We start from the raw sequence: 22,239 nt of genomic DNA, 5'->3' as shown, positions 1-22,239 counted from the left end.
ATGTATACCTTTCTTAGGTGCGTTTATCTGTCTTAGATATCGTTTTACCAAATTTCAAGCCTAGAATCCCCTTGGTTTAGCTAAAAAAAAATTTTTTTTTTTAATCGTTTTTATTTTTTTGTAGCTAAACTAGTAGTTCGATTGTTTTGAAATTTGGATGTTATATGCACCTAATAGAACTTCATTTTAAAAAAAAAACATGATTGTATCTTGTTTATAAAGGCTTAAAAATATATTTTTAATTATTTAAACTTTTTTTTTAATACTTGTGAGATAGCGACAACCTCAATTTTTTGTTAGTTAACGCAGAATATACTATTGCATAAAATATATTTTTTGTAAAAAAATCCATTTGGGGCAACAAGGTAAAAATGTTTTACTAATGCATACCGTCCTTCTTACGTAGGTACTTTAGGGTGGTTCACGTTTGTATGGGAAAAATTCAAACTCTAGTTAGAAGAAGCTGCACCCCCTTATTTGGTTACACTTATTATGCTTATAATGTACACCAAGTTTTGTAACTTTATCTCAACTACAAGGGGGTGCTCAACCACTTTGAAAATTTTCAACGTTGTATGAAATCCAAAAATAAATACCACCACTGCATCGTCACTGAGGCAGCGCTAACTACCGTACGTGACATACAGGTAAAGTACGACGTGTGTCGTGTATTGCCGCTAGTGATCGACTGTGATTTGAATAAGTTACAAATTAATTGTAGTGTAGGTGAATCTCACAATGTAGGTGTGGTGTGGGGGGAAAGAGAGGAGTGTCAAATAAAGCTATATCATGATGAGTGCCATAACAAATTGAAACTACTTGACTTTCCTTCCGAAGTGCGGGCGTGTGCAGATTACTTATGTAGCGATTCTAGTCATAGAATTATTTTGGATAAAATGTATAGTCTCATAGTTACCACACTGTCAGAGGCAGCTCGAAGGGCGAGTAAACCATCTTATGGTAAGCGTAGGGCTCGTATAGCAGAGTGGAATAAGTATGTGGCGGAGGCTCACAGAGATGCGCGGCTTAAATTCTTGGTTTGGGTGTCAGAAAATAGACCCCGTCAAGGGTCAGTGTATGACGAGATGTGTGAAAGCAGAAGGCTTTTTAAATCCAAGCTGAAGTGGTGCCAGGATAGACAGGAATAAATAAAAATCGATATCCTGGCCTCAAACCGGGCAGCGAAAGATTTTAAAGCCTTCTGGAAAAACACGAACAAGTCCAACCCTCGACCGGGTGTCCCGGTGAGCGTGGGAGGCACGAGTGAAAAGAAAACAATAGCAAACAACTTTAGGCGCATTTTTAATGTCAATCCTCTTCTACAAATAAATACAGTCGAGGTGGGCAATGTTGAGACCGTTCCAGGCGGTAGTACCATAAAGATTACAGCTAAGGAAGTGGAGTTAGTTATAAAACAGATGGTCAGGGGTAAATTGCCTGGTCATGACGGTCTCAGCATTGAACATCTCAAATATGCCGGGGTACATATGTCGCGCATTCTTGCTATGTTCTTTACACTATGCTTAAGACACTCTTACCTGCCCGAGCAACTCACAAGAACAATAGTAGTTCCACTGGTGAAAAATAGAACAGGTGACTTGTCGGATCCAGGGAACTATAGACCAATCTCACTTGCAACAATAGTGGCGAAAGTGCTTGACAGTTTGCTTAATGCACAACTTTGTAAGCATATAGAGTTGTACGACGCGCAATTCGGGTTTAGGCCAGGCCTGTCAACGGAAACCGCTATATTGTGCCTTAAGCAAGCTGTCAGATACTATAGGGACAGAAACACGCCAATATATGCATGTTTTCTGGACCTATCCAGGGCGTTTGATCTGGTTGCATACGACATACTTTGGGGTAAATTAGAAAAAAAAAGGTTTGCCGATAGAATATATTAATCTTTTAAAGTACTGGTACAGCAACCAGATCAATCGGGTGAGATGGGCAGGAGTAGACTCTGATGAGTATAAGCGTCAGTGTGGTGTGAGGCAGGGGGGGCTTTCCTCACCTGTCCTCTTTAATTTGTACATGAACGAGTTAATCGGGGAGCTCAGCAGCATGCGTATAGGGTGTCATATTGGTCAGGCTTGTTAAACAATATCAGTTACGCCGATGATATGGTGCTGCTGGGACCCTCGGTTGACTCGATCAGGAAACTACTTGCGAGGTGCGAGGCTTACGCTGAGCGGCATGGTCTTAGGTACAATGCAGGAAAAAGTGAGGTGATGGTATTTAAGGCACGAAAGTATAACCCGACCACTGTACCTCAGATCGTGCTGGGAGGCATACCTCTTAATGTGGTAAATAAATTTAAATATCTAGGTCATGTAATTAATAATGAACTAAGAGACGATTTAGACATAGAAAGAGAAAGGAGGGCAATGTCTATAAGGGGCAACATGCTTGCCCGCAGATTCGCACGTTGTAATACGCAAGTTAAGCTGACGCTATTTAGAGCGTATTGTCAGACGTTTTATACGTGCGGTCTGTGGGCAAGCTTTACACAAAGGGCCTACAACACGTTGCGAGTCCAATACAATAACATCCTCAGGATGCTGTTAAGGCTGCCGAGGCACTGTAGTGCGTCAGGCATGTTCGCCGAGGCGCGAACGGACGACTTTTATGCCGTCAGACGAAAAAGAGTGGCCTCATTACTACGACGTGTGCGCGGCAGCACTAACAGCATGCTAAGGGCGTTAGACGAGCGCCTCGACTGACCGCTCACTAAGTACTGGGCAGAACTAGTCATCGGTAGGTCTATGTAGATATAGGTTACTAACATAGTGTTAAGTCGAAAATGTTACTAACAAAATATGGATCGCTTTTGGTCTGAAATAAATAATTTTTATTTTTTATTTATTTTAAATAAATTATATCTTTTTTTAGATTTTTATTTAAGTAGTTGTTTTAGCATTATTTGTAAATGTGATTTATAAGTTATTAAGTAAAAAAATATTTCCTTTTTTAAGAATTTTTCAGGTGAAATAAAAAAAAAACTTGAAAAATTCTTAAAAGAAGAATTTTTTTTTACTTAATAGCTTATAAATCACATTTACAAATAATGTGAAAACAACTACTTATAAAAATCTAAGAAAGATATAATTTATATTTATTTTTGGATTTCATTCAACGTTGAAAATTTTCAAAGTGGTTGAGCATTGAGTTGTACTTGTAATTGAGATAAAGTTACAAAACTTGGTGTACATTATAATCATAATAAGTGTAACCAAACAAGGGGGTGCCGCTTCTTCTAACTAGAGTTTGAATTTTTCCCATACAAACGTGAAACGTGAATCTCACAAGTATTAAAAAAAAAGTTAAAAATATTAAAAATATATTTTTAAGCCTTTATAAACAAGAAGATACAATCTTAATTTTTTTTTAAAAGAACTACTACTATCCAAATAGCATATACCATCCAAATTTCAAAACAATCAAACCACTAGATTAGCTACAAAAAAGTAAAAACGATTTAAAAAAAAATTTTTTTTTAGACAAACTGTGACACGGCACTTTGCATGTATGATTCAGTTTAACGTTTTTAGGATTGTCTCGAATATAGTATAGTTTTGTTTTATGGCAAGGAAGTCATTGATGTAGCAACAAAACAAATGACAACCATTTGGCCAATTAGAAACTAATTAAATCTGATGGTGTTGCTACTTCAAATTAAATCCTAAATTGATGGAATAGTATTTATTAAATATTTAAATCAAAACTTAATTTTTAAATACAAAAAAGGTGGAAATATGTTTAGATAATTAAATATGATTTATTTCTATATGTTGGACTTACATACAAAAATTATTCCAAGAATTTCATTAGTTACTGTTATTTTGATTGTGTTATCCCAGGGACAGTTAGGTTGAGATCATTTCCTGGTTGGCTTTTGCCCTGGATGGGCATCTTTTAATTTAGAAAGTGAAGCTAAATACATCATGCTCTGGTAGCATCGATCCGAGTCTTGGTTAGGCAGCAGCCGCTGCATCCATGAGCTAGGAAGCTCATGCCGAAGTTATTTTGCCACAAACAGTAAGTAGAATATGATAATATATGGATGTCCTCAGGTGCAACTCCTTGTTGTTGAATCTTTGTTTGACCATTTCGCTTTGTTACCAGTCTGCTGGTAAAACAATGTGGTGGGAGGGAGTATCAGAGCTGTGAGATGAGTCCACTCTAGGAATTTCCAGCTGGTGAGAAACTTAGATCATATAATGTCTCTTAGGTTAGCAGAGCACATGCTTCTAGTTATTAATCTTGAATTGTTTCTTTCAGCTGACTGGGTTTTCGTTTTTATGTTACTACGTATGTGAAATCAGTTCGCATATCAGAGTATGGAAGTCTGTCCATATTCCTAAAACTTCAAGTGTGTCTGGTGAGCAGTTCGCCATAAGAATTTCGCTTTTCTGCTGGGTGGAGGAGACGACACCTTCAAGCTGAGGCCTTTGGCTTTCTGTGGTGCTCCGCGGTGCAATATTGTTATGAGGTTGGTGTACGCTTTCCTTCCGTCCTAGAAGCATTTCCAAATTTAAAGTTAAAGAATTTAGTAGAATCATATGTGATGGCAAATGATAATTTAGGGACTAACGAATTTAGATAGGTCTGCTTGTAAATCATTGTAGAACCATTTTTGGCACGACCCGGCTCTATCGTCTGACATTATAGAATAAGGTGCTTAATGCTAGCTTAATAAATGATTTACTTGTAGAACAACTTCCTCAGTGGGAGAATAGAAATAAATTATGTGTCACAAAACTAACATTTCATTTTGACATCCTTTAGAAACCCCTGAATAGTTGATGGAAATATGTGTAAGCACCTGCTTGAGTTTTTGGTTAAGATTTAGATTGGTTAATTTAGTAACTTTAATTGTCCGTGAGTTTCCCCTGGGCAAAGCCCCAGCCGGGCTAGGAATACTCACCGCGACAAAACCAAGGGGATTCTAGGCTTGAAATTTGGTAAAACGATATCTTATAATAAGACAGATAAACGCACCTAAGAAAGGTATACATTTCTTCCAGGGGCAGTTTCACTATAGGATTGCGGCTAGACCCTTTAATCGCGTTAGAACTGTTAATGACGTTAATTAAGTGCTGCCTGCATTCTAGTTTTAAAACGTATATCACCAGGGTCCAGGATTTATTTAGTCTCTAGTGATCAAATTCTGTTAACAATTTAATATTTACAGGTGTCTACTTACTTAACCTCCTGAGACTAAATTTACATAATCGTGCAATCTAATTTGAACCTTTCCAGGACCAAATAAAGTATTAGCATTTCTTTTAAAAAGAACTGAATACTGAATACTGAAAACAAAAGAAATTCTTTCCAATTTACTTATTGAATAAGGTTAATATTAAAAATATGAAAACTTTATATGCTGGGTCTTACGAGGTTAATGAAAAAAGATAATATAGACAAAAAAGAAATGTTCAAATGAAGTAAGTATTCCAAATTTATTTATTACATAATATTTAACATTCATCTTATTACAATAAAAAGCAATTAAATTAAACTTATGCTAACCCAAAACCCAAACGAGATATTGAATTTATTGATAAACAAAGTTGACTTTAACAAACTAACATAACAAGTCACACTTGTAACAAAACAAAACAATTCAAACTAAACAGTAAAACAAACCATTGATTTAAACTTGCACGATTTTTACTCATTATTATTCACAACGACAGGACTTGATCGCGTTAAAATAATTTTTCAATTTACCTCCGACGTTTCGAGGACGGCGTTGTCCCCGCGGTCTCGGATAAGACTGGCTAAAGTTGACGTAAACATCTAGGCGCGCGAGTTTTTCGAAGTACCCGCAGACACCCGCGCTTGGTCTTGCTTATTAACTTGAACATTTTGCGCACTACGGATGTCACCCGATCTGCACCCGATCGACACACAACACTCGCGATGTTCGATTTTTAAAACTTAATTTTACGCGATTAACTCCCGTCGTTGTGAATAATGATGAGTACCTAAAACAAACTCCAATTTAGCCTAACATACCATGCTCTTCTTTTATAAGATCGGCCGCTTTTTCGCCAACCATGATGCTGACGGCGCCAGTTTTGGCTGTAGGGATAGTAGGGAATATACTGTCATCCACAACGCGGAGTCTAGACACGCCTTTCACCCTTAACTCGCTATCGACGACGCTGCCCAAAGCGCAAGTACCACCCGGATGCAAACCAGTTGTAGCCATGTTCCTCACGTAACACTGCCAGTACTTTTCGCTTTCAAACTCCAATGCATCGCACTCTGGAAGCGGCGGCTTGATGAAAGCGCCTCCATGTTCTGTTACGTATGTCGAATTCTCCAACTTCTTAAGTTTCTGCACGGCGCTCGAAAACGTCACTAGATCATCGGGATCGCTAAAGTATCCTGTTTTAATTATCGGCGGGACCGTAGGGTCCGTGCTGGCTAGGGTCACAGAACCTCTCGATTTAGGCTTGGTAAAGAAGACGAGTACGTACATCTTTTCACTGGAAGGTTTTTCAAGTAAATACGTCATAGCGACCTGAATGTTCCAGTTAAAATTGACGAAAAGGAAATAGAGAAAGATCGGTGAAGCGGCACCGAACAATATAGTCGCATGCTGCATATTTGGCGCCGCTTGGCCCACGGCAAATGAACCCCCGATGATAGGAGCAGGGAATGAACTGAGCGCGGTCAGAGATCGCACCGTGTCCAAGGCACTCCCGATGTCCGGCTTTCCACTAATGCATATAGGAGCAAGTATATGGTCCGCCATATTCTGGCCTACAGGCAAATCTTCTACAACATCTATGCCAAGCTGTTCCAAGTCTTTTTGAGGACCGACTCCAGAAAGCAGCAGCAATTTCGGCGAACCAAAGGCACCGGCGGATAAAACGACTTCAACGTCAGCGAAAAGATTCATTTTCTTACCATTTTCAGTCAGAACCTCTACTCCTTTAGCTTCTTTGTTATCAATAATAACTTTAGTCACCATTGTGTTCTTAAGGAGGTAAAAATTGCTTTTATCCTTAACCGGCAATAAGTACGTTTCGGCAGTGCTGGCACGTCGTGACGGTTCCTTTTTGATTTTGTACCAGAATGGTGCGCTGCCTTGTATGTCCGGTGTAAATGGATCTTTAATAGTTTCAATGCCGATTTCTTCAAATGCCCTAAGCATAATGTCATTTTTCTGTATGAAATTACTATTGACAGTGTGATTTTTAACCTGGAGTGGGCCGTCGTGACTGTGGTAGTTGGCAGTGGGACCGTCTGCTAGGTACGGGTCGATCATGTTTTCGGCTTTCTTGAAGTATTTCAAAACAGAGTCCCAGGACCAATCTTCAGATCCGGAAGCTTGGACCCACTCCTTGTAGTCTTCCTTTGATCCTCTGTAACAATTAGTTTGCTATCAGACCCTCCAATCTGTTAGCTTCAGACATAATTTATTATCAGATTACGCATATTTGAAACCAAATTAATCAATTCCGTTCAAAATATTATATTACCGTAAAATGGGGTGAGGTGGGTTCGCGGGGAGAGTTGGGTTATGAATGGGGAGAGAAGGGTGAAAGGGGGGTGAGATGGGATTTTAAGGCTACTGCTACAAAAAGAATGTATTCCAATTTAAAATGGAGCTATAGTAATACTCATAATAAAAAAAAATCGATCCAACAATCTTCCAAAATCAGCTTCGTATGAAAACCCAACTCACCCCAAATACGAGGGACTACGGGGTGAGGTGGGATTTCCTGTTTATCTTCAAAGTTATGAAATGGAACTACCCAAAATAAAATAAAAACTAAAATACAAACGTCCGGAACACTTATTATATACAATTATACACCATTCAGTTTGCATATGTAAAAATAAAATGTTATCGAGGTTTGAATGTCAGTTTTGCACCTACTCACCCCATTTTACGGTACTCATTCCGTATATTACTTTTAATGAAAATTTTAATATTTTGTCCAAAAACCGGGTAGGTTTTTTAATAAGAACTTTATTATACTATTTGCTTTGGGCAAAGTTAGATGTTGCTACTCGGGAAGCATTTGAATTACAACTCAACACTTCAGTGTTAGGTTAGGTTAGGCCTCAATCTCAGAACGTTAAAACCGTTGACTAACAACAAAATGGCGCGTTGTAAGTAATATACGGATCTAGCAATGTACAAATTGCAGAACATTCCCAAAAAGCAGAAACGTTCTCGATAATGTTCTCAGAACATTCCTGCAACATGGAAATTATTGTTCCGCCATCTTGGATTTTTTCCCAAAAAATTTTTTAATAGGAATCTAGAGGCCTCTATCTCCCGCCATGCCAAATCTCAGCGCGCTCGGACCAACTTGAAAAACTAAAAATGAAAAAGTCGGCCAGTTTGTTTTTTTTTAATGCAGTTTGTTTTGTCTCGGGGCCCCCTATGACATTTGGTCGAGCACCCCCCACCTATCACGCACCGTTTAAAAGTTGCCATACAAAATAAAAGTGGCCAGTTTTCCCGCAATTGTAGCATTTTTCCAAAAAAAAATTTTTCATAGGTATCTATGGGACCCCGAGATTCCGTGACCAAAATTTCAGCGCGCTAGGACAAACTAGAAAAATTAAAAAAAAAAAGTCGGCCATATTGAAAAAACAATGGCGGCGTCAAAAACTGCCAGGGTCCCTCTATGCTATTTGGTCGAGCACCCCCCACCTAGGTCTGACCGTTTGGCCGAGCCGTCATACATTTTTCTGACCGGAAGCGGTAGACCAAAAGTCGGAATTTTCTGGGGGTAAGGACTACACCTAAACTATCATGAATATTCATGGTATAAACTACGATAAATAAATAATTTCTTGTTCTCGAGAACATTCTCAGAAGTTAGCGCACACCCAACCGGTGTGCACGTAAAGGCCTGCCTTTAATAGCTGGTTTGTTAGTGCACGTAACCTTGCACTTTGAGACTATGCGCTGAAACTTGGCACAGTTGATTGTTGGCTGGTCTTGAGCCGATACAGACCGGGAGCCGTCGAGAGCCACCTCTCATTTAGTGGGGGGGAGGGGGGGAAGTTCGACGCTGCGGCGCTTCACTTGGAGCAAGATTTCTCTAAAACTATACCTATTAGGGCATGTAATATATCATTTTCGGATAAATTGAGGATGAGGAATCTATTTTTAGAACAAAAACAATGCACTTTTCAACAAAAAAAAGAATAAAGTAGAAAAGACTAAAAAACTTATTTTAGATTTTTTTATAATCACCAAATTTTTTTAAAGTGTAGCTGGAATCTGAAAACAAAAAATATAGTCGTAAAGCTATACTAATTACGTTTAAGAAAATATATAGTTAATTATACAAGGATCAATATTAAAAACGATAATAAAGAGAGAAAACAAAATCTAAGGTCCCCTTTTTAAATATTGATCCTAGCGAAAATTTTTGAATAACCTTTTTTGTAGGAAATTTTATGTAAATTATTCATGTAATAAAACATTTTTTGGTATTGGCCATCGTTTACGAGTTATTTACGAATTACTAAAAAAGGGGACCTTAGAATTTATTTTCTCCCTACAATATTTTTTTTAATATTGATCCTAGCGAATAAAAGTAGCACTTATTTTATAAGAAATCTGAAACAGATTATTTACGTAAGAAATATTTTTTTGCTCTTGGCTACCGTTTACGAGTTATTTACGGAAAACTAAAAAAAAAACGATTGTAGAACAAATTATAAGTAACTTTCCCACCTTAATAATATTTTGTATTGAGATCACTCTGACCCACGCTTAATATTATTTTTTATCTCCCATTTATCAACAGTTTTGAATAATAAACTATATATTTTCTTAAACGTAATTAGTGTAGCTTTACCACTGTATTCCTGCTACACTTTAAAAAAATGGTGATTATAAAAAAATGTAAATACGTTTATATTACATGCCCTAATAGGTACCTATAGTTTTAGAGAAATCTTGCTCCAAGTGAAGCGCCGCAGCGTCGAACTCATCAACTGTGCCAAGTTTCAGCGCATAGTCTCAAAGTGCAAGGTCCCCATACAACGGTGTGCACTGACAAACCAGCTATCATGAACGAAGAACTGTTAAGAATGAAATCCCACGCTCACGCACGCTCTTAATCGGTCTAAAGGACCTAACCTTTAATTCAGTAGGATTGGTTAGCGCTTGACATGAGTGAAACAGAAAAAAGACTGAACGAAATGGTTCACAATGACGCTGGCACGAGCGCGAACGAGATAAAAGAGTGACAAACAGTCCTAAACCTGAAAAGTATGCAGGAAAATCAAATATATATTTTTTTATTGTGTCAAGTTTTTTAATGTTTAACCGTCATAAAGTATCGTACAGCTTGAATCGTAATTCAGTTGCCAAAGATATAAAAAAGCGGCCAAGTGCGAGTCGGACTCGCCCATGAAGGGTTCCGTAGCAGCGAGTAACATAATAAAATTGCGGTTTACGATTTATGACGTATTAAAAAAAACTACTTACTAGATCTCGTTCAAACCAATTTTCGGTGGAAGTTTGCATGGTAGGTAATGTACATCATATATTTTTTTAGTTTTCATTCTCTTATTTTAGAAGTTACAGGGGGGGGGGGACACATTTTACCACTTTGGAAGTGTCTCTCGCGCAAACTATTCAATTTAGAAAAAAAAATATATTAGAAACCTCAATATCATTTTTGAAGACCTATCCATAGACACCCCACACGTATGGGTTTGATGAAAAAAAAATTGAGTTTAAGTATGGGGAACCCCCAAAATTTATTGTTTCTTAATGCGGTTCACAGAATACATCTACTTACCAAGTTTCAACAGTATAGTTCTTATAGTTTCGAAAAAAAGTGGCTGTGACATACGGACGGACAGACAGACAGCCAGACATGACGAATCCATAAGGGTTCCGTTTTTTGCCATTTGGCTACGGAACCCTAAATAAAAAATAAGTTCAAAAACTAAAACCCGACTACTGCAAATCGCGCTCTAAAAAGATAACATTTTATAATATTTCCTATATGATAATTTCAGATAAGAATTCTATCTTGTTTCATACTTTTTAGAGCGCGATTTGCAGTAGTCGGGTTTTAGTTTTTGAACTTATTTTTTTTTAATTACTTTTGGGGTCATGATTTCGTTACTACTCGTAACTATTTGAAGTCACTTTATAAAACTTTTGCGAGGGCTTTAAGAGAGGGACTTGCCGAATGCGCCCGGCTTTGGACCGCGTGCAGCAAGCCGCGTACGTCGGGCTACGCCCGAACGTTTTAGTATGAGGGCGCCGAAGGCGCCCGGCTTTTTACCGCGTGCAGCAAGCCACGTAGGTACGTCGGGCTACGCCCGACTGTTTTAGTATGAGGGCGCCGAATGCGCCCGGCTTTGGACCGCGTGCAGCAAGCCACGTACGTCGGGCTACGCCCGAACGTTTTAGTATGAGGGCGCCGCAGGCGCCCGGCTTTTTACCGCGTGCAGCAAGCCACGTGGGTACGTCGGGCTACGCCCGACGGTTTTAGTATGAGGGCGCCAAGGGCGCCCGGCTTTGGACCGCGTGCAGCAAGCCACGTAGTTACGTTGGGCTACGCCCGACGGTTTTAGTATGAGGACGCCGAAGGCGCCCGGCTTTGGACCGCGTGCAACAAGCCACGTAGGTACGTTGGGCTACGCCCGACGATTTTAGTATGAGGGCGCTGAAGGCGCCCGGCTTTGGACCGCATGCAGCAAGCCACGTAGGTACGTCGGGCTATGCCCAACGGTTTTAGTATGAGGGCGCCGAAGGCGCCCGGCTTTGGACCGCGTGCAGCGCGCCACGTACGTCGGGCCGAAGGCGCCCGGCTATGGTACACGTACAGTGCCCCACGTAAATCGGGCAACGCTGACCCTTCTACTGTGAGGGCACCTTAGTGTGGTGCGTCACATAGGTACGTTTCAGTATGCTTCGCCTGACCACTACCAGGGCGTTTTTTTGTCCAGCAATATTTTACGAGGTGAATATTCTGACCGACTTTTACTATGGGACTAAACCCGATCTCGTAAAAAAATTGTCTGTTTCATACATTTTGGCTGTTCTGGACTTCTATAAGTACCTATTCACGTTGTTAAATGTTGCAGGTCATTTAGAAAAACATCCTGTATAGGGGCCAAACAAATTTCTTTTGCAAAAACGTTCTTGTATCGCCGTAGTCGGGTAACCCGCAGATAAAATTCAGAGCGCTTGTAGATTCCTAGTTCTAATTACCAACCCGATAAATTTATGTTTTATCGGGTGCTTGCAAGTAAATCCGGGTGCAAAATCTAACACTATGTATATTTTTGAAATGTGCTAATTAAGCCCTTTCAAATGATATACAACACGTCATCATTACTTAATTTTATTTTTTTGGATCGTGACTTTAGGACCTCTAGAGGGCGCTGTGTTCATTTTTTTGTGACGTCTATAGCCTATAAACCAGCGGACGATTAAGACGATTCGAATGACATGTCGTTTGTCAAATTATAATGAGAACTTTGGAAGTTATGAGGGAACAGATGAACATACATACATACATACATACCCACATACATACCGGTCAAAATCATAACCCTCCTTTTGTGTTGCCGTAGCGGGTAAAAACTACTGTAAAATCGTTTCATATTCATTCCAGCTCTTATGACCGAACTGAACTAAAGGAACTAAAAGACCGAGCTAGTTCGTTTGATCGATTGACCGAGAGCGGACCGCTCTCTGGAGTGAACGAACTGGCACAAGCCTAAATTATACCTTTCATATATCAGATGATCCAGTGACGAGCATCCGCCAAGCATCTTGCCCCTTGTGTGCGCTATTCTCTTGCCGTTAAGAGCTTGTGAAGAGTAGCCATCGTTGGTTGAATAGTAGTCCCAGTCCCAGGGGGAGTGGGTGAACACTTGCCATATCCCTGGTATCTGTAATAGCACCACAGAATAAATAATAGTACTACCGTACAGAAAGGAAATTTCCTACACTACCGAAGTTTGACAGCGGTTCAGGGTCGATCCCTTCTATCTGTCTACCCGTCTGTCCCTTTCTAATATATGGCACTATCCCTTTCGGCTATTTAGGGTTGTCAAAATTCAAGCCATTATCTGTGGTCATGCACGCAAAGGGACGTCAAGTTGTGTCAACCCTAATAATTGCTCTGAGCAATGCTGAGCCGAATGGAGCCGAGTTTGCTCGAAGGGAGGAGTTTCGCACCCTCTGGCACACATATATTAATCTGTCATCCGATACGCAATGGGGTTGATCGGTCGAAGTATAGCGCCAGCATCAAGCTTGCCCTGTCAATCCCTAGAATTGTGTCATTTTTGATTTTTTTCTTCGAATCTTATGGCCAGCCCTTTGAGCCATATCTCATACAGTTAGCCCAAGAAAAGCCTGCAGCGATTTTGATAGCCCACGCAGTGCACGTGTTATTTTTAACGTCAAACGTCTATGAAATTATGACGTATAAATAACACTTGCACTGCGCGGGCTATCAAAAACGCTGCACACTTTTCTTGGTCTTACTTATAGAACAAAACTAGAGAAAGGGGCAAGCTACGATGGCGCCATCTATGCAAACTATTGACAGTTGCCAACCCCAGCCAGTGTTTTAAAGAAATCAACTCGTCAGTCGAGATTGGAGGTCCATTTAAGGGTAATAGAATAGAATAGAATAGAAAGTCATTTATAAATAAAGCACACATACACAGGACAAAAAGATGAAAAACAATGAAAAAGAATAGGATAACAACAACAATGCAAAGACAGCAGACAGAAATTATATACACACAGACAGAAAAATGAATTACACTTGAGTCCAGCAATGTGTGCAGTAAGGAAAAGTCTTTGACTCAGCATATTGTCGCAATTTGCAAGCGACCGCGCGAGCGCGTTTTGCTTTTTTTAATAAAAGTTACCCTAAGCGTCGAGCATTGAGAAAACCGAAAGCGTAAGGCCGAATGCTCGGGGCGTCCGTCCAAGCTAAGGTACAATCGCCTGCGCACGCGGTGTTCCACCCTTTAGCTGGTTTGTTAGTGCACGACACCTTGCATTTTGAGACTATGCGCTGAAACTTGGCACAGTTGATTCTTAGCTGGTCTTGAGCAGATACAGACCGGGAGCCGTTTTTATCTCCCATTTATCAACAGATTTGTATAATAAACCATATATTTTTTTAAACGTAATAAGTGTAGCTTTACGACTATATTTTTTATTTTCAGATTCCTGCAACACTTTAAAAAAAAAATTGGTAATTATAAAAAAATAAAAAAATACGTCTTTTGTACTTTATTCTTTTTTTGTTAGGAAGTGCATTGTTTTTGTTCTAAAAACAAATTCCTCATCCTTAATTTATCGGAAAATGATATATCACATGCCCTAATAGGTATAGTTTTAGAGAAATGTTGCTCCAAGTGAAGCGCGGCAGCGTCGAACTTCCCCCCCCCCCCCCACTAAATGAGAGGTGGCTCTCGATATCTCCCGGTCTGTATCTGCCAAGACCAGCTAAGAACCAACTGTGCCAAGTTTCAGCGCATAGTCTCGAAAGTGCAAGGTCCCCATACAACGGTGTGCACTAACAAACCAGCTACTTAGAGCGATACTCGTTTGAACGCTTTGCAGGTAGCAGCAGAGGCGTATTTACAAATTTGGCGCCCAGGGCCATTTTGATTTGCCGCCCCCCTTCATCAGTGACGATAAAGTATTTTATTTAAGAAAAAAAAAACCTGCAACAAGTACCTTTGGGGTGTGAAATAAAAAAAAACTAAACATTTACCATTTACTCACATCGGCATTTACATTGTTTTCCCATGTACAAATTGGTTGACAAAATCATCAATAACGCTGTCGTAATTTAAAACGTTTGTCAGCTCAGCTTCTATATTAAGAAGAGCTAAGCTATTCAGGCGCTCTTCGCTGATAGTGGAAGGTAGATAATTTTTTATTCTTTTGAGTGCAGAAAGGTGACGTCACTAATATCACTATTCTAGATACAGATTTATATGGGCCGTTTTTGTCACTCAATGACGATGCGACCTCGTTATATTTGCCTGATCTGATCGGTGACCGGTGGGTACTGCTGGGTTTTGGCCATTGAGAATCAAGGTGAGACATTGGCAGTCAGACTGGATATAGCTAAGGAGTTCGGTCGGGTCTGGCATCGAGTCTGCTCGAGGGACTATGTTATACAAATGGATCGCTACCTTTTTTTCCGGTAGATGCACATGAGCCGTATAGTAGACGGAAGCTGCTCCGATAGTGTGGACATTACCGCTGGCGTTGCACTAGGTTCTGTGCTGTCATTGCTGCATATCAATGGTAATCATTGCTATGCAGACGACAGTAGTAGGGATGCGTATTACACAGGCCGTACCATTATCCCTCAGGAAAGTCATGAAAAGTATTGTATTTGTATCTGATATCGAGAGCACTCTATCTGTACTGAGTTTCGGCATGGGATCGGAACAATTTAGAGAGATTCAATACCACGAAGACACAAGAACCGCCCGTATGTATATAGTCAGATGGGTCACAAATAATGTTAGGTACGTAAGTGAAAACGCGAGCGTAGCGAGCGCGAAATTTTTTTGAGAAAATAGTAGGTACATTTTTAGGGTTCCGTACTTCAAAAGGAAAAAAACGGAACCCATATAAGATCACTTTGTTGTCCGTCCGGCCATCTGTTTGTCTCAATATAAAGGGTCTTGACATGACAGAGGGCGGCAAAATCGACAAGGCTTGTTATTTAAATTTTACAAATAAATAGGGGAGCGACAAAATTCTGGTCGACCCTATCTGAACAGCAAATAAAATATTTTTTGACCCAAATTTGCCGCCCCCTAAAATCTGCCGCCCTAGGCTTCAGCCTACTCAGCCTAGTGGTAAATCCGGCACTGCGCCGTACTAATATGTACTTCTTGAACGAAAATGTTGCTTAATTTAGGTACTTGTTTTGTTGGTAGATATTTTTAGCAATTGGTGGGGTTTGAAGCGTTCGTTTGTTTATTAATTTAAATGTCAATTAAAATATAATAAAAAATATAGCTAAGTTTGATTATAAAAGGCGCCCAGAAAAAGCCGCAAGGGGGCGGCTTCGCCGCCCCCCTGCGGCCTGCCGCCCCGGGCCATGGCCCCCTTGGCCCTAGGGTAAATACGCCCCTGGGTAGCAGGTAGTAAGGATTAAGGCAAATATTTCTTAACTGGAACACCGGGACAGAATCAGACAGCTAGCAGTGCCTCAAAAGTCTCAAAAGCTGACCAGAGAGCTTTAAACTCGTCGAAAGCCAGAGGATATAGGTAGCTATCCACCAGAACGCTGCCAAATTCATGTACACAAAATTTTAAGTCCTTACCGCACTGGTGGCCTAGCGGTAAAAGCGTGCGACTTTCAATCCGGAGGCCGCGGGTTCAAACCCCGGTTGGTACCAATGAGTTATCGGAACTTATGTACGAAATGTCATTTGATATTTGCCAGTCGCTTTTCGGTGAAGGAAAACATCGCGAGGAAACCGGACTAATCCCAATATGGCCTAGTTTCCCCTCTGGGTTGGAAGGTCAGATGGCAGTCGCTTTCGTAAAAACTGGTGCTTGCATCAAATCATGGGATTAGTTGTCAAGCGGACCCCAGGCTCCCATGAGCCGTGGCAAAATGCCGGGATAACGCGAGAAAAATGATGATGAAAGTCCTTACCGCGCTGAAGATTGGAGGATCCCCGCCAGCCTCAATGAGGAGAACCTTCCATTTGTGAACCTCGGTCAGTCGGCTCGCCAAGGCCGAGCCTGCGGTGCCAGCTCCCACCACTATCACGTCGAAATGGTCGCCATCTGGTATACAATCGGATATGTATGATGTTATGTCACATTTTGTTCTGTTGCACCAAACCATCTGTGATCATTATTGAACGCCCCGTGCATGAACTATAGGGGGCAGCATAGGAGCTGTCAGATATTTGGCGCGAGGCGTAAATGTGTCGTTTATGCTTCCGATGTAGCCCACAAGATATCAGAACCTATTATGCACAAGGAAACGTACCGACGAGAGTTTATTTTTATTTTATTTATTTATGATTTTTTATGAAGGAAAAGTGACGAAGCCCTCCAGGAGTGGAGTGGCACTCCGTTACGGCCGTTCCGTTAAAAACCAGCCAAATGCGAGTCGGACTCGCGTTCCAAGGGTTCCGTACATTACACAATTTTTAATAATGTATTTTTTTATGTGAAACGTGAGTGAAATGTCTTTGAAAAACAACATTGATTAAGTCCGACTTACGCTTGACTGTACATTTATAATAGGTTTTCCTGTCATGTCTAGGCAATGAATTATTCTGTGTATTTTTAGGGTTCCGTACCCAAAGGGTAAAAACGGGACCCTATTACTAAGACTCCGCTGTCCGTCCGTCCGTCCGTCCGTCTGTCACCAGGCTGTATCTCACGAACCGTGATAGCTAGACAGTTGAAATTTTCACAGATGATGTATTTCTGTTGCCGCTATAATAACAAATACTAAAAACAGAATAAAATAAAGATTTAAGTGGGGCTCCCATACAACAAACGTGATTTTTGACCGAAGTTAAGCAACGTCGGGTGGGGTCAGTACTTGGATGGGTGACCGTTTTCTTTTTTGCCGTTTTTTGCATTATGGTACGGAACCCTTCGTGCGCGAGTCCGACTCGCACTTGTTTTCATAATTTTAGACCCAGTAGTTTCGGAGATAAAGGGGGGGGATTGTAATATTTTGCCTATTTTCTTGAATTACTCCTAAACTGTTTATCCTAAAATTATAATAAAAAATATATTTTAGATTCTGACAATGAGCTCTTTCATTTGATATGTAACACGATATAGTTTGAAAAACTTGATTTATTAATTTTCTCACATACTCCCCAAAAGTGTCATCCAGGTTTAAAATTCATTTGTTTACGTTACATGTCCGTCTTTGGGTCACAAACTTACATGTGTGTACCAAATTTCAACTTAATTGTTCCAGTAGTTTCGAAGAAAATAGGCTGTGACAGACGGACAGACAGACGCACGAGTGATCCTATAAGGGTTCCGTTTTTCCGTTTTGACCCCTTACGGAACCCTAAAAAGATTTTTTTTCCAAAGTTGTACCTGACACAGCGCTCTGCTTTGGCCACTGTACCACGAAGTCGCTGACCACGACCAAGAGTAGCTGGATCAGGGGCAGCAGTAACCCCAGTAGCGACTCAGGGGTCAAGATGGACGTTAAGGAGCCTGGGAAGCCGTCGATCAGGTTTTCCACGCTATCTGAAAAAGGAATACAGAACCCCTAATTATTCGGCAACGTGACGAGCACTAGCGTTCGCGTTAAGTCTATTTTTGTATGGTATTTTGAACAGCGCGCCAAGCGGGATGCGTTGGAAACTCTAAGGCATGGCAGCAGAAGAAGAGAAGAAAGACTTACCAATAAGATTGTCACCCAACACACTGAGTGAAGCGTCGGCAGCGCCCTCTACTGTGTCTAGTAACTTAGGCACCACGTCAGGACTTAGATGCCCTGCGAGGCCTGACACCAGCTTAGTGGCTGTTGGCACTAAATTCTGAAGCGACATCTTGCTGTTGGTATCGATTCATAGAATTAGCTGCTCTATATATACCAAAATTCAAATGGCAAAGTAAACAATACGCAGGTGCGTACCATTGGTACCGATGAACCTGAATTCATGTTTTGTGAGAAATGTCTAATTATTTGGGTGACTTATCAGTAGTGATCGGTAACAATGTTTTAATATCATGGCAGCGTTGTTGAAAAACCGGACAAGTGCGAGTCGGACTCGCCCACCGAGGGTTCCGTACTTTTTAGTATTTGTTGTTATAGCGGCAACAGAAATACATCATCTGTGAAAATTTCAACTGCCTAGCTATCACGGTTCATGAGATACAGCCTGGTGACAGACGGACGGACGGACAGACAGCGGAGTCTTAGTAATAGGGTCCCGTTTTTACCCTTTGGGTACGGAACCCTAAAAAGGAATCTGTAAAGTAAAATTCAGCTAAAATTATTAATTGAGTTAATATCTTTTCACCACACCAGCTCGGAAAGGCTTACTTTGCACTTTAAAAACTGATAGCTAAGTTGCATTTTATTCACATGTGAAGCAAAGTAATCAAATGCAAATTTTGAGTTGTTTTCTTATGTTTGCTGGTAAAATTGACTTTTAAATGATGATTTTGGATGATAAATATTTAATAACATTCATTTGGATTTGATTTGGTTTGGATTTAGTTTTATAGGTATTTTACACATAATATTTGCTTCGGGTTGCTGTGGTGAAAAATTTAGTGTGTCACTCGGGGGCAAATTTTGTTTAACCCTCATGCTTTGAAACCCTCGCAACGCTCAAGATTCCATTTTTCGAACTACATTTTTCAATTTTGGAATCTTTCGCTTGCTCGGGTATCAATATTAGCACGCGCTCGTGCTAATATTAAAACAACAACTTTGCCCCCTTGTAAAACAAAAAACGATTTATAGGTTAGGTTACAATCGGACTAATAATCCTAATAAGGTCTAGTTCTGCTTACCCTCTGGGTTGGAAGGTCAGATGGCAGTCGCTTTCGTAAAAACTAGTACCTACGCCAATTCTCGGGATAGTCGGGTTTAGTTGCCAAGCGGACCCCAGGCTCCCATGACCCGTGGCAAAAAAATCCGGGATAACGCGAGGAAGATGATGATGATCTTTTATAAGAACCTTGATTTTATGCATTTTAATTTAACCAGTTTATACTTAATTTTAATAATAGTTTATACGTTTTGTTATTGAATAAATCTTTTTAACTTTAGAATCTACAACTTGAACTTCAAAAAAAATTTGTACATTCCCTTTATCTCGACCACGCTGCCATGAAATTAAAACTTTACCGATCACTACTTATTCAGTTTATTTAGGTAATTGATTGAATTGAAATCGATTTTTGAACAAAAATATAGCTGAAATTTTACAGGAACGCATTTTCTTCCAGTTTTTATCTTAAGATTAAGTACCGTAAAACGGGGTCAACAGAAATCGCGGGGTGAATAGAGAAATTTTGAACTTTTTCTTTCAAGTTGTTATATTTAAAAACGTACATCTCTAAAATTAGATTTGTTGGAATGCGTATATAGTAGACTATTTATTCTCTACATTGATACCAAAAGAACTTAATCAAACTGCCTAAAAGTTAGATTTTTTTGACTCTAAAGTAAGGTCTCGCCGAGGTATGAAATGAAGCCTGTCTGAACTTTGTTCTAGCGGTACATGTTTTGACATTAAATAAGTAAAAGTTAGCTAACCTGGTAATATAGTATCTGTAGTACCTAAATAATAAATAATATCACAAATTTTCTCTATAATGAGGCAGTTTTTTTGCAAAAAAACGAATAACAAGCAATTTTACGTGATAAAGGGGTCAGTAGACACGCATATGGGGTGAGTAGTTACGCCATAGGGGGTGATTAGAAACCACAAAGAGTGTAGAGACACGCCTTGGGGGTTAAAAGACACGAAAAAATAATTTTGTGTCAAATAGCTGTTTAACACATATATATACCATTTTCCAATAAAGTATTAACATAATAATGACCAAATTCGATGCCTATGACAACTAAAACTTAATATTTCTATTCACCCCTTTCTTGTGTCTATCGACCCCGACCGATATGGAGAAAACAGGTAGTTTTCTTCGATTTTCTCTGAATTGGGTCGGTAAAATTGTTTTTCACAAATGCAAAATTGAAGAACTAACCAAGACTCAAAAAATGATATCAAATTTTTTACTTTTATCATTTGGATTATTGGCGAAAATGTCCTTGAAGTTGAAAGTCGTGTCTTTTCACTCCGTTTTACGGTAGTAGTGATGTACCGACTATGGATTTATCCGACTAGCCGACTAATCGGCGTTCGGATGGTCTATTAGTCGACCAGTCGGCCACGAACAATCGTTTTGATCCTTGCGTTGCGCTATTTGAAAGATGTTCCCTGCTGGTTCAAAGACCTAATGATTAGTCTTGTGGAGTGGAGTCCCAATTCAACTACTTTCAGTGATCTTGACCTGATAAGCAGTAGGTACATTTTAAATTAGAATTACAATTATTCTACGGAAAAACTTGAATTGTAAAGGGGCCCACAGAAACAGATTACCAGTTCGCTGGACGATATCAGCCTGTCAGTTGTTCGGAGCTGTCAAATTTTGCTTTTAACTGACAAGCCGATAATATCGTCCGGCGGACTGGTAATCAGTGGGCCCCTTTACTTATAGTATAAAACTAGCGACCCGCCCCGGCTTCAAACGGGTTAACAAATTATACACCTAAAGCTTCTTAAAGAATCACTCTATTGATAGGTGAAAACCGCATGAAAATCCGTTCAGTAGTTTTTGAGTTTATCGCAAACAAACATACACACACAAACACACAGACGCGGCGGGGGACTTTGTTTTATAAGGTGTAGTGATAGTGTAGGTACCCCTACGGAAGTGTTTTATACTTATACAAATAGGTAGGTAGGTATAGGTATATATACTCATAGAGCTTCAAACAATGTTACAAGTAGCCGCAAAATATTATTTGCTGACAAACAGGACAAAATATTACGGATTTTTTTTAAGTTGACTGTATTGAAACTTTAACGGTAACACAATTGCGGAAGTACCTACCAAAATCCATACTAATATTATAAATGTAATATCATAATTGCGAAAGTGTCTGTCTGTCTAGCTGTTACCTCTTCAAGCTTAAACCACAGAACCGATTTAGTTGAAATTTGGTATAGAGATACTTTGAGGGCCGAGGAAGGACCTACGATAGTTTTTTTCCCAGAATTCTCTTAAGGGGATAAAAGGGGGTGGAAGTTTATATGGGGAATCAATAAAAAGCAGATTGGATAAAAATAAGCTAACCAAATTACTTATCCCAAGCAGACGAAGTCGAAGGCAAAAGCTAGTATCTTATAATGTCAAAATATTACGAATTAAAGTTTGTACAAATGCTAAAATTAAATAACGAATTTTGTGTCAATAAAATGTGTGAAATTTTATTGTAACCCCGAGGGCAAGTAATTAGATACGTATTACAATTCGATACGATTGAATAATACACATGTCGCTTAATTAGGAATTATAGTTAGGTACCTAGGGGCTATTCATAAATTACGTCATTTCAAATTGGGGGGGGGGGGAGTCTGTTCATTCGAAGCATGACTTTTGGATGATTTTAGGGGGGGGGGGGCAAAAATCGTCAAAAAAACGATGACGTAATTGAT

General features: G+C 39.8%; 2 protein-coding genes across 3 annotated transcripts in view; one reads left to right on the top strand and one right to left on the bottom strand.

The window, feature by feature from the left end:
• LOC134803704 (lysosomal alpha-mannosidase-like) overlaps nucleotides 1–22,239 on the top strand; it is a 128,031-nt gene that overhangs the window by 40,931 nt on the left and 64,861 nt on the right. The gene's annotated exons all lie outside the window — the stretch shown is intronic.
• LOC134803654 (ecdysone oxidase-like) lies at nucleotides 6,008–18,552 on the bottom strand. Its single transcript, XM_063776439.1, has 4 exons — nucleotides 18,405–18,552; nucleotides 18,092–18,247; nucleotides 16,620–16,804; nucleotides 6,008–7,396 (listed from the first exon to the last, which is right to left on the bottom strand). The coding sequence occupies exons 1-4, from the start codon at nucleotides 18,550–18,552 to the stop codon at nucleotides 6,008–6,010; spliced, it is 1,878 nt and encodes a 625-aa protein (XP_063632509.1).

Source organism: Cydia splendana, chromosome 27, assembly GCF_910591565.1.
Source record: "Cydia splendana chromosome 27, ilCydSple1.2, whole genome shotgun sequence".
Lineage (NCBI taxonomy): Eukaryota > Metazoa > Arthropoda > Insecta > Lepidoptera > Tortricidae > Cydia > Cydia splendana.
The sequence above is the reverse complement of the archived record's forward strand: the minus strand, read 5'-3'. Positions and strand labels throughout refer to the sequence as shown.

What these genes read in the sequence shown, in the direction of transcription:
- LOC134803654 (XM_063776439.1), bottom strand. Translation starts at nt 18,552, where the DNA reads ATGTCGCTTCAGAATTTAGTGCCAACAGCCACTAAGCTGGTGTCAGGC. An exon ending in GTTGGGTGACAATCTTATTG is followed by an intron (nt 18,248 to 18,404) that starts GTAAGTCTTTCT and finishes TTCCTTTTTCAG; the next exon opens with ATAGCGTGGAAAACCTGATC. An exon ending in TATCCCGGCATTTTGCCACG is followed by an intron (nt 7,397 to 16,619) that starts GCTCATGGGAGC and finishes AGGGTCTGATAG; the next exon opens with CAAACTAATTGTTACAGAGG.